The sequence below is a fragment of the Nannobrachium achirus genome (genome assembly GCF_963921795.1).
Source record: "Nannobrachium achirus genome assembly, chromosome: 14".
NCBI lineage: Eukaryota > Metazoa > Chordata > Actinopteri > Myctophiformes > Myctophidae > Nannobrachium > Nannobrachium achirus.
In genome coordinates this window covers 42,846,748-42,858,791 of record NC_137821.1, presented here as the reverse complement: position 1 = coordinate 42,858,791, position 12,044 = coordinate 42,846,748, and the positions used below count along the sequence as shown (strand labels likewise).

The following is a 12,044-nucleotide window of genomic DNA, read 5'->3' as shown; positions in this document are numbered from 1 at the left end:
ACCAAATAAATTAATTCATTCATTCATCAGCGTATGTACAATGTGCAATGTGGCATATTATACAAACACAACTTATTAACTTTGCGTCACCAGACTTGTCACCTCGGATATTATATATGAACTTATACAACCTTCTATGTACAACAGTTCAGGTCATACATGGGCAACTGGTGGCACGGGGGCCTCATGTGGCCTCCACCTTCATTTAATGGGGCCCGCAGGTTAAAAGGACCACTTTGTTTTTTTACAACTCTTATTAGATTAAAGAAATAAGAGATGAGCGTTAAAATGTTTTCATTTACTCCTTTCTATTGATTTAGAGATTTTAATTCTTTTGATTTCAGCGGCTGGGGGCATGCTCACAAGCGGCTAAAAAAATATTTTTACACACAATAAGCCCATTCCCAAGATGCGGCGCAATCTTTCATGGGCAGATGTGACTTATGGGGGCTAGTATTGTTACTGTAAATAGTAATAAAGAAATCACTGGCTTATTGTGTCTAAAAAGATATATTTAGCCACTTGCATGCATGCCCCCAGCCACTGAAATCTAAATCGCTAAACGTGCTAAGATGATAGAACAAAGTAAATGAAACATTTTAACACTCACTCACTTATCGCGTAGCCAGGCTTACTCATCTGCGAAGAGAAAAGCCTAGTTACGACCATAGGCTGAAACGGCATGAAACGGTGCTACTTCCACCGGGAAAATTTCACCGGAAGACTGCAACGCATGGCGTAACTTCCGTTAACCGTGGCACTTCCGGTGTCTGCAGATTCATGCCATTTACATCGCCTATTGTGGCCAGGGTGCTCACAATGCAACTTTTCAGGATTCCAATTCAAAAATAGCAAAAAACTTATTCAGGATTCTAATTCATAAATAGTTAAAATAGCCTAACATATATATATATATATATATGTCTCTCCCCATGTCTCTCCCCATCTCTCTCCCGTTTCCTGTCAGTCTACTGTACTATCCAATAAAGGCATAAAAGCCCCCCTGCCTGGCAGTATAAACTACAGTATATGCAATGTGGCCCCTTGGAGTGAGTGTGGCTCATTTAAGTTTCCCACCCCTGGTTTAGATAGTGAAGATAATGATGCTGATTTTCCACCTATGGTGAAAGGTAGCAGAGTGGGTGTAGGTGGGAGGATGGAATCCAACCACCTTAAAAAACAGTGTATATATCCCTGCTCTGCCTACACGTAACCTTGATGCATGAAAACGGTTACACTCTTTTCACCTGTACATGCTCCGATTGTATTGTATTGTATTGTATTGTGTACACTTCTGCTTTATGTTGTCTCATGTCAATAAAGCCCTTTGAATTGAATTGAATTGAATTGAATTGAATTGAATTGGATGCTTACTACGTACGTACAGTATGTTGTGTCTCACAGGGTGGGTGGGTGTAACACAGTGGGTGTAGGTGGGAGGATGCTTACGTATGATGCGTCTCACGGAGTGGGTGTAGTTCTTTGTACTTCCAAAAGGGTTGACCAGAGAATCACAGGGTCTCTCGGCTGCCAAAGAGAAACAGAATGAATTTTAATGTACTGCCCTTTTTTCTTTGTTTTTGAGCGGTGCTAGCCACTCCAATACGTGGCTTTGTGTGTGTGTGTATAGACGTCCCTATACATACGTCCCTTTTCTGATTGGACAATATCAGCATTTCTTTTTTCTCAATACAATTTCAATAGCATACAAAGGAAGAGAAAAAAGCCTAAAATGTAATAGAACGGGTACACATTATTGTGTATCATTATTTTATGCTTTAACTATTGAAAAATAGCAGATATACAAGCTCACAGCGCGGCACCGAGTGCCGCGCTGCAAGCTTGTAGATCTGCTATTTTTGAAAAATCGTGAAAATTAGAATTTTGACCCGATTCTATAAGTGACGTTTTGAAAGATTTTTTGAAAAACCTATGTTTCTATGTCAGCAATCTGGCCAGCCATCGTCAAAGAAAAGATCCTTTTCACTTAAATGGAGCTCAGTTAAGCCCTTTGCACACAGGACAGTTGCGTTTTTTTCGTTTGCTGCATGAATAAAAGCATTGGATTTGGTGTGCAATGCTGTGCGGAATCGGCGCTGCGGATCCCAAAAGGAGTCATAAAAGGAGTGATGAGTTTTTCACCGCATGCGACAAGACGCACGAATCGAACTGGGTTCGATCGAGAAAAAAACGCACGGCCGCAGCCACTCGTCGCACGGCTAATTCGGATCCGGTGTGCATGAGGTCGTAGAGAATCATTGTTTTCTTTAAAAAAAATGAATTGTCCGTTTTATCCGTGCGGATAAACGCGCCTGTGTGCAAAGGGCTTTAGTCTGTTCTTGAGAGACTGCTATGTCAGTGGTTCTCAAACCTTTTCATGTGAAGGACCCCCAAAATGATATTTATTTGGCCACGGACCCCCATCTCAAAACATTTAGTTCCAGGGACCACCCAGAAGCAAAATTTGAGTTACAAACGTTCGCTTTGAAAATACATATATTCAAAGATTTGCACACATTTTCACGACTCTTTCAAAAATAGCAGATCTACAAGCTCTCAGCGCTGTGAGCTTGTATATCTGCTATTTTTCACTGGTTAAAGCATTCAATAATTCTAGGCCTAAATGGGTTAAAACACGTTTAAAGGTAGCAGCTCTGTTTATACTCTATGTGCAGTAGGTCTGGATGCCGTTCAATGGTTTGTAGACCTTAGGGTGGTTGTATTCCATTCTCTAGCCTTCTTTTATCACAACAGTTCCCACATCTTGCTGCTGTGTTCGCACATTGTTGTATTTCTCCCAGTAGGTAAAAGGTATGGAACTTTTTTGTTGATCATGTTTACAAACTCACTTTGGGTGTGTCGTGTGTAATCACCATACTGTACTACTCAAACCCACACCATTTCTTCAGTGTGTATACTGTAAGTGTGAAGTGAGCATCACTCACTTCACACGGGTGTGGCTTTGTATTAAAGCACAACTTCACCCATTTTCAATCTATCTTCCTACTCGGACACTTCAGAGACATGCCTATAGTGACATCATTGTTAGCCTTTTTTTTCATCTTAATCGATGCAAGAACAATAACTTCTCAGGGTTTCCCAAAGTGGGTGCCGTGACGAAAGTCCAGGGGTGCCTCAGGATATTTTGATAATATTTGGAATTGATAATCAATATCACCTCAGTTTAACTAGTTATACTTAGTAAAACAGACCTGAGTTGCAATGTACTTGGTGCGACCTTTTCCAGCAAAGTGTCTGCACCAAAAATAGCAGATCTACAAGCTCATAACGCGTCACGAATAGAACGGCTATTTTTGGTGAATGTTCCCCCCAGAATATGGATGCTGGGGTTTAAGTGGTCAAACGCCAGGTATAAATGTTATTTTCAATCTGTTTTATAATAGATACAGATATTCTCTCGAGTTGTCCTTGTGCCTGTATCGTATCTTAGGGGGAAAGATTAACATATTTGACACAAATGTAAGGTACTGTAAAGTAACAATGTAATTCAGGGGTGCCGTAGATGAAAAGTTTGAAAACGTTATTTACAGGGGTGCCCTGTGACAAAAATGTTTGAAAACCACTGGATTATATAGCATGATAACCTTTCAGGAATAGAAAGCCTATAGTTTCTATTCGCTTGGAATCCCCATAGATGATGTCACTGGTATTCTGAACTGTCCTCTGGGACACACACTGAGTGGACAGAAATGGTACCATATATATTATAATGAGCATTAGTGAGGACCAATTATATGAAGACTAGTCTCGTGTAGCCAGACAACTATTCCACAACGAGAGAGAGAGAGAGAGAGAGAGAGAGAGAGAGATTGTCAGAAGAACGGTGGTGATAAAAAAGCAACTCACAGTAGCAGACTCTCCAGAGTCCAGAGTGGGAGCTGGGAGCCCTCAGAGAGGAGTTGCTGACCAGGCCAGAGGTGTCGATGATGTACCAGTAGTCCGTGGAGATGGACACCACCAGACAGACGAAACTGAACACTCCAAACACCGCCGCCAACACCGACAGAGCCTTGAGGGTCAGTCCAACCATTCTGCTTCCAAGTCAAAACCTCGTCCAGACAGAAAGAAAGAGACTGAGAGAGAGAGAAGCTGAGAGAGAGAGATGAGGGGAAAGTGACTGATATTTGAAGAAGAGGATGAACAACTGAAGGATGGAGAGGAGACAGAAAGGAGAAAGAGAGTGGTGAGTGTGGGAGCTGGTGATGTGTGTGTGTGTGTGTGTGTGTGTGTGTGTGTGTGTGTGTGTGTGTGTGTGTGTGTGTGTGAGTGAGAGATCAGAGAGACAGAACACAGAGCAGAGATGTGAGAGAGTGAGAGGGAAAGGAGAGGGGAGGCTGGTGTTAAAGGGAGGGAGGGAGGGAGGGAGAGAGAGAGAGAGAGAATCGATTCTACATCTTATAGTTATGAATGTGTACAGTATGTGATGTAATAATGAATACTCCAGTGACTCTGTGGGTTCCTTTAGGGGGGTCTAGATTTTCCCATACAAGTCTGTGACTCTGACAGTGTACAAAATGAACCTGTTAGAGTTCATTTGGTCCCATTTGTACACCGCCAGAGTGTACTTTGAAATTTGAGTGTTTGAGAAAAACTGCTCTATTGTCACATCATTATGGCAAAATAGGGTCAAGGATCAGAATGTCATTTCGTATTCCTTATCGCGTGGTAGTTTATTCCTAGACTACCACACAGATGGTCAATAGGCTATACTATACAGCAGTGGTACTCAAACTCCGGCACAATTTTGACTGGCCCACCAGCTTAATGTCCTCAAAGTCACGCATCCAACAAGCTTTAAACTGAGCAGATTGGACCTTCCATTCCAGAGATACTGTAATGGACAAAACATATTGAAAGCGGCCATTGAAATCGCAGATTCACACATATACTACCGGTAGTATGTTTTATTGTTTGTGTGGAATATGCTAATTGCACAGAATTATTAAAGAGAGAAAATGTATCAAATTACTTTGATTATGGTAGTACACATTGTATCATTGACAGAATATAAGTGGATTTCCAAGCCATAAAATAACGCACATTATTCACTTGTCTTATGTTATGTGGAAATAAAGCAAATAAAAGTTATCAAGTAATATCATTTGTCACCCGGCCCGCAGCCCCTTGACATTTTTGTAATGTGGCCCACAGGCTAAGAAGATTGAGTATACACACGCACATTATGAAAGGTAGTTATTAAACATAGTACACATTTTCTGACTGGGGTCCTAAAACTCCTTTATGTTTTGACATGTGCTCGTTTAGGGTTTCTTTCACACCTCAACAAAATTGTTATTTTTCATTTTTCATAAACTGATACATGACAGACACACAGACATACATCAATCAACAATTAACTTTCACACATGGTCTCACGTACATATAAACATACATATAGCCTACATACATCATATTCTTTTTACACTCATCGCCTTCCAAAAATTAAAATCTTTGGGAAAGGGGATAGTTTATTCTTCTCCCCTTTCTTGGTTCTCTAATTCAGGGGTTTTCAAAGTGGGTGACATGGGGCACCCTGGGGTGCCGTGACGGCAGTCCAGGGGTGCCGCAAGATAATTTGATAATGTTTGGAATTTGTTTGGACACCTGAAAAAATATTTTGTATCATTTTAAACTTGAAGTAATTTTCAGTCAGTTCTAACCAAAATGGCTATTATCTCAACATTTTCATAATCAATAAAATATCGTCACTCTAGGGCAGAAACCTCGTATCTCCAAGTTTCAAATGTGTGCGTCTTTTGGTAAAGCAAAGCCCTTCATACAAGACTGTCGCATAAAACTAGTGCGAGGCGTTGTGTGCTTGTAGATCTGCTGTTTTCACTAGTTTAGATGATAAATACAAAACGAACGGTTTTGGACAACGACGATATGCTATAAATATAAGGTGCTGGGAGTGAAATTATAATGTAGGGGTGCCTCGGATTAAAGAAATATGTATGGGGTGCCCTGAGACAAAAAACGTTTGGGAACCCCTGCTCTAATTTGCAAAACCCCTCCATATTATCTCAGAATATTCTTCCCCCAAATATTCCACAACTGGGCCCCAAACTATGAAGAACCCACTCAAGCGTCCCTGGAAAACGTCTGTGAGCCATTCCAGTGGGAGCAGTTGCAGATATGGAGCTAATTTGAAACAGACGGTACATCGTCATCAAGCCACCATTGTAGTATTGTCAACCTTGACAGTACCATAGAATAATAAGTACTCTCTTAAACTTATTTAATTCTGGTCTCTTAAACCTATTTGATTCTGTTGTTGGGGGTAAACCCAGGATACGTTGTAAGGGGTTGACATTATACATTCTATACACACGTTTCTCTCATCCATGCATTCAACAGACCACTGATTCAATTGACCTTTGTACCCCACGTTTATTTCATATGAACTCATTTGCTGGCATGGTCTCCCCTGCTTTGTCACCAACACTGAGGTGGTCTGCGACACTATAAAGAGTTGAGATCATAGACATAGAAAGGTAGACGCCTCCTTCGGCTCTGGGGCATATGCATCGAGGAACCAAGGGAATCCGTGTGCATCTCTTCCACGTGCGTCACACATACGGACGTTGCTAGGCCAATCAGAGGCAAGTGGGGGCGGGTCTTTACGTACGCAGCCTGTAAGAACAGCTGAGTCGCGCAACATCGGAAACTGGCTCTGTTGAATTGAATTGTAGTCCTTGGATAAGTCCCGGAAAAGACGCATTGTGATTGGCCAGTAGTCACTTTGACTGGCAGCTATCCCTTGGTTTTTCCAAGGGTTTTTCCAGGAAGTCCGGACTACAATTGTTGCACGTCGCTCCAATGAACTGCAGAGGCGAACGAGGCATCTAGCTTTTTATATCTGTGGTTGAGATATCTTTAAAGCAGAGGTTCTCAAAGTGGAGTCCAGACATAGACCCCCAAGGGGGCCCCCAGCCATAACCTCTTAATCCATACAGTATTTTATGTTGGCTATTCAAGAATAGCAGATGTACAAGCTTCGTAGCAATGAATGAAGTGACACGCTGAGGGCTTTTGAAAATGTTGTAACAAATCTTGAAAGTGTTTGTTAGGGGTCCTTGACATGAAAAGATTGAGAACTACTGCTTTAAAGAGCTAGATAATTTTTCTTTTTTTTCCTATCGATTACTCACCCCATGGAGACTTGAATTCATGTTTTGGTCCCATTCCTAAGCCAATAATCTGATGACAAGCAGTGGTTCCCTATGGAGACACAAAGAGCCTGCTTTGTTCCCTATGGAGACACACAAAAAGATTCCCCTCAAATGACTGGCTTAAGATTGCAATACAAACTAAAAGAAAATGAGTTCAAGTCTCCATGAGGTGAGTAACTGATAGGAAATAATACATTTTGAAGGTGAACTATCCATTTCTAATTTGTTCCAACAACGCAGGTCGTCCAGTCTGGATGTGACAGAGAACAGTACATCTTTGTGTAAACAAAAACTCCAGGAGATGTCTGTGCAAAAGTGGTGTGTCGAAGTAACCCAGCAAGCTTAATATCTCCCCTCGCTAAGGGGATTCAAATAGACAGATAGGCCTTTATTGATCCTGAGAGAAATTAACTTGCCATACTGTATATAGTGCTGCAGAATTATGAAACAAAGATACAGCTAAACACTGACGATGACCAGGCATGTTTAAGTTTTGCTTGGAGGTTGACGATTAAAAAATAATAAAATACTGTAGACTGTTTTAAGGTTATGTGTTTATCTATGTTTTAGTTGAATATATATATCTGCATATCTGGATAACAATTGTGTCCAATAAATAGAACTCATGCTGGACAGAGGATAAACACATGCGTTACGAACAGACTAGAGACACTTTTTAAATAGTAGATTTTAATAAAACATACCATTTGGGGATGCCCATTTTTGCAAAGAATGTACAAAGAAATTGCAAATATAGCTATCTGCAAACTCATTTGTGAGCTTAAATATCAATTCTGGTTCCTTTTTGGGGGCAGGTGCATTATGGGAGAGGGTGTGAAGAGCAGTCTAACCCCCCGGAAATAAATACAATAAAAAACCTCTCAGGGAAACTCCAGTCAATGAACAGTGACTAATAGGTCCATATTGATCCATAGATAGAGACCAACACACTCCTAGCTGTTGGCCCCCGGTGCGAGGCTCTAGCTGTTGGCCCCGGTCCGAGGGCCCCGGACGATGTGAATTCTTGCCTCGTCGTCAAGCTCATCCAGGATCCTCTCCTGTTTGACCGACACGATGGTGTAAGTGACTGGAGAACTGCTGTTAAGTATAATAATAATGACAATCAAGTTCAACAATGCTATTAAAAAAGGGGGGGGGGGAAAGAGAATGCGTTGCAAAGCAATGCGTTGATATTGACGTTTTAAATATTTTTAAAGCATGTACTTTTGAATACTTAGGTACTCAGGTATATTAAAGGAGCTATAGTCAACTTTTTCATTGTAGGTGTACATCCTAGTCTACAGACTAGGATGTAAACAAAGTACGGGCCCTGTAAATGTAAACAAAGGGCCAAAATGATTATTTTATCATTATTTTACGCTTTTTGTGGTCATTTTTTAATTGAAACACATATATGAAGCTTATTTTTTTATAAAATATTTTCGAAACATTATTTTTATTTTAGCATCCGTTTTTCAAGAAAAAGTTGACTATAGCTCCTTTAACTACAGTATACATTTGACAGGAAAACTTTTTATAGTGGAGTAATATTTATTTGACCAGTAGTCATTCACAATACATCCCACTAACCCCATAAACAGTACAATAGCGCCCTCCTCTGTCTAGACTGGTAAATTATATTCAACTAGCCCTTACCCGCTCAGAAATGATGTGCAGTGTGTGGGTTATGGGATGTGCACTGTGCACACAGTATATGAGGGATGGAAAGTAACTTTAACTGGTGCTTGCATGATAATATGTAGGAGCATCAATGTAAGAAATACCCGTTTCGTTTAATGGCTATAGAGATACTGTGTACCGATCTGCATGATTTTTGGACAACATATGTAACAGGGCCAGAATTATATGTTTGATAAGCTCAATTGAACTTTCAGAAGATAAAACATAACATGGTAGATATAAACAAAGAAGGAGAGACATGAGAGGGAGTATGTAACAACTACAGTTTTTTAAGTACTTCATCCACCACTGCATTTTTTATTTGTTAGTTTCATTTCTAAATGAATCATTTACAGCCATTTAATTTTATTTATATGTGTTTTTTCCATAATATCTGTGGTTTATAGATATGGCATGTTTATTTATATACTGGCATACATTCCATACACAAACATAGAACAGCCATATGGAGGGATTAATCGCGTTGTGCTAATCACACCCATTTGAAAGTTGTGGCAGAAAACGTGCATTTAGTCAAATATATCTCCACTTTTCCACAAGATTCACACAGAGACAGGCGTTCCATGTAACGCCTGGTTTCTATTCAGGATTAACCTGTGTGAGCCGGTCTAGAACCCGCCTACTGCATCCGGTTATTTGGCATGTACAAACACAAACATGCACGCAGCGTTTCCGTATCCGCTCTGGAGCCAAACCGGATCAGTGACCTGCCCAGTGAATTGACCCAAGTCTAACATATGTAGTGTACATGACTGTTTGACATTCACATCAGTGAAGTAGGCTAAACAATACTTTTAAAACTACCTTCTGAATGAGCAGATTGATACAGTACCACATGATGGGACACACTGACAGATCATTAATCACACCTGTTAATTGTAATCCATCCACAATACAGTAGTGTACTATATACGGTAGTTTTAAAACACAGCCTTACCTCCCCTGACCTTTCTATTGTAAATACCTTCTATTATGCATTGTCTAGGGGTCAGCAACCTTTTGGAAATGAAGTGCCATGTTTTATTTAGTCAGTGTGACATGTCATCAGGCAGTCTAAGGCAGTCTACCTCGGTGGACAGCTTTAAGTCTCAACTTAAGACTCATCTCTTTTCTATTGTTTTTAGATAATCCTACCCTAGCCTAACTGCCTTTGCTTGTTGCTATTCTATTGTTATTGCTGTTATCTTCTGTGTTAACGTTTTATTTTACTTTTGTTTTGCTGTATTGTAATTATTGCTGTTTTGTTTTTTATATTTTGTTGTGTGAAGCACTCTGGGCTGCATTTTAGTATGAAGGGTGCTATACAAATTAAGTTTCATTCATTCATCATGTATTTTAATGACACCCCATTGAATATTCTAACATATTTTGATTGTCAGGAAATTGTTATAATGATCATTAGACTCCAGGAATAACCCACCTATCTCCCTGACTCCCTCCCCAGTCAAAGTTCAGAGTTTTAATGAATGTAGAATTATGTGCAGGATGTAATTTGTGCAAATTATGTGACTTATGTCACATAAAAACAATATTTAAAAAACCTCTCTCACACACTTCTGCCAGTGTGCCAGTGATCACCCTCCCCTGTGCCAATGTTGGCACCCGTGCCTACGGTTACCTACCCCTGCAGCCTTACCCTTTCTATTGTAAATACCCTTTTATTTTATGACAGTTTTTCTGATATCCTCTGCATAGTACTGTGTTCCATCTCTCTGTCATTTAATGTTATATGAGTTATTTAAAAAAAAGGATCTCAATGTAAATAAGCCACGTGCTTTCCTGAGTGTATCCTTTTGTTTTATTTCAGTGGTTCTCAACCTTTTCAGGCCGTGACCCCCAAAGCCCAAAACAATCATATTTTAACTGGGGACCCCCCACCCTATGAGCACTAAGAGTTGAGACATTACATTTTGTATAACACAGTTCTATTGTGAAAAAAACAGATCTACATGTGAGGCGTTGTGACGCTTCGGCTATTTTCACAATTTCTGCCTCTAATATTTGACAATTTGGACAATGTTTAATTTGTAATTTTAGAGGTATTAAAATGTCCATAAATTATCATTTTAGAAATGTGCATAATTACACACAATACACTTACACTTTATTTTGGTTTGTTTACTGTTGTGAGAGAAAACAATGTTGCATATTAATCATCTGGGGGGGGGGGTCCCGACCCACAGGTTGAGAACCATTTAGTTGACCTTGTAACTGTACTGTATTTCCTATGCAAACTTCTAACTTCTAAGTCTTCAATCAATCAAAACTCCACTATAATCCTTATTAATAACCCATAAATAAAAGTGAAAGGATACACATTCCTATGGCAAACGCTCCAATAGCCAGGCCGGTCCACAGGTTGCGTCTGCGGATCCTCTCCATGTTCTGCTTCCAGTAGCTGAGCTCCTCTCTGCGGCGATGCAGCTGCTTCTGGGCGGCCGTGAGGCGAGCCGCTTCCCCGGCGGACCCCTGTACCGCCGGACCCCCCTGGACCTGACCCTGGTGGTCCGCCATTTGTGTGTGTGCGTATAGTCTGCTCTGCTCTCTGTAGTTCTGTGGACCCTGTCAAACTGGCACTGTTGTTGTTGTTAGCTTTAGCTTCTAGCCTGGTGTGTGTGATGTAAGCTGTCTTCCTCAGTCAAAGGTTGAATGAGAGCTGATTCCATGTCCATTACTGCCATCTTGTGGGCGAGAAGAGCAATTCTTCTTCTTCTTCTTTGGTTTTAATGGCTATTACTACCACTAGGGTGTATTCCGCCACCTACTGTATGGAGTTATATTTACTACTTCAATGTTTTATGTTAGTCTCTGTGCACATTATATACAGTGTCCCACCCAAAATGTCCCTTTCTTTTCTTTTGTCCGTTCTACTCAGGCTCCCCAGGAGTTGGGGCAAACCCGCCTCTCAAGGTGTCATTCAGGTCGTCACCACTTATATCCACGATACCCAGGAATCTTGTAGCTGCATCCAGAATCATTTTGATTCTCTCCGTTTTGCTTTGTATTTCAACAGCACAGTTTATCACCATGGCGATGAAAGCCAGGAATCTCTTTTTGTCGAGGCAGATATTCTGATCAGTGTTGTTGTCGATCACTTTTCCTTCTGGTTTGCTGCTTTCTCCTGTCACATTATCCTTCCCCTCCTCCAGT

General features: G+C 40.6%; 1 protein-coding gene across 1 annotated transcript; it reads right to left on the bottom strand.

Moving 5' to 3' along the window:
- Positions 1-7,909: 7,909 nt before the first annotated feature.
- coa3b (cytochrome C oxidase assembly factor 3b) lies at positions 7,910-11,493 on the bottom strand. The gene is made up of 2 exons (XM_080742020.1): positions 11,210-11,493; positions 7,910-8,280 (listed from the first exon to the last, which is right to left on the bottom strand). Exons 1-2 carry the CDS (start codon positions 11,406-11,408, stop codon positions 8,174-8,176), a joined length of 306 nt encoding a protein of 101 aa, XP_080598146.1. The 5' UTR covers positions 11,409-11,493; the 3' UTR covers positions 7,910-8,173.
- Between the last annotated feature and the right edge of the window lie 551 nt (positions 11,494-12,044).

What these genes read in the sequence shown, in the direction of transcription:
- coa3b (XM_080742020.1), bottom strand. Translation starts at nt 11,408, where the DNA reads ATGGCGGACCACCAGGGTCAGGTCCAGGGGGGTCCGGCGGTACAGGGG. An exon ending in AGCGTTTGCCATAGGAATGT is followed by an intron (nt 8,281 to 11,209) that starts GTATCCTTTCAC and finishes GCAGTTCTCCAG; the next exon opens with TCACTTACACCATCGTGTCG.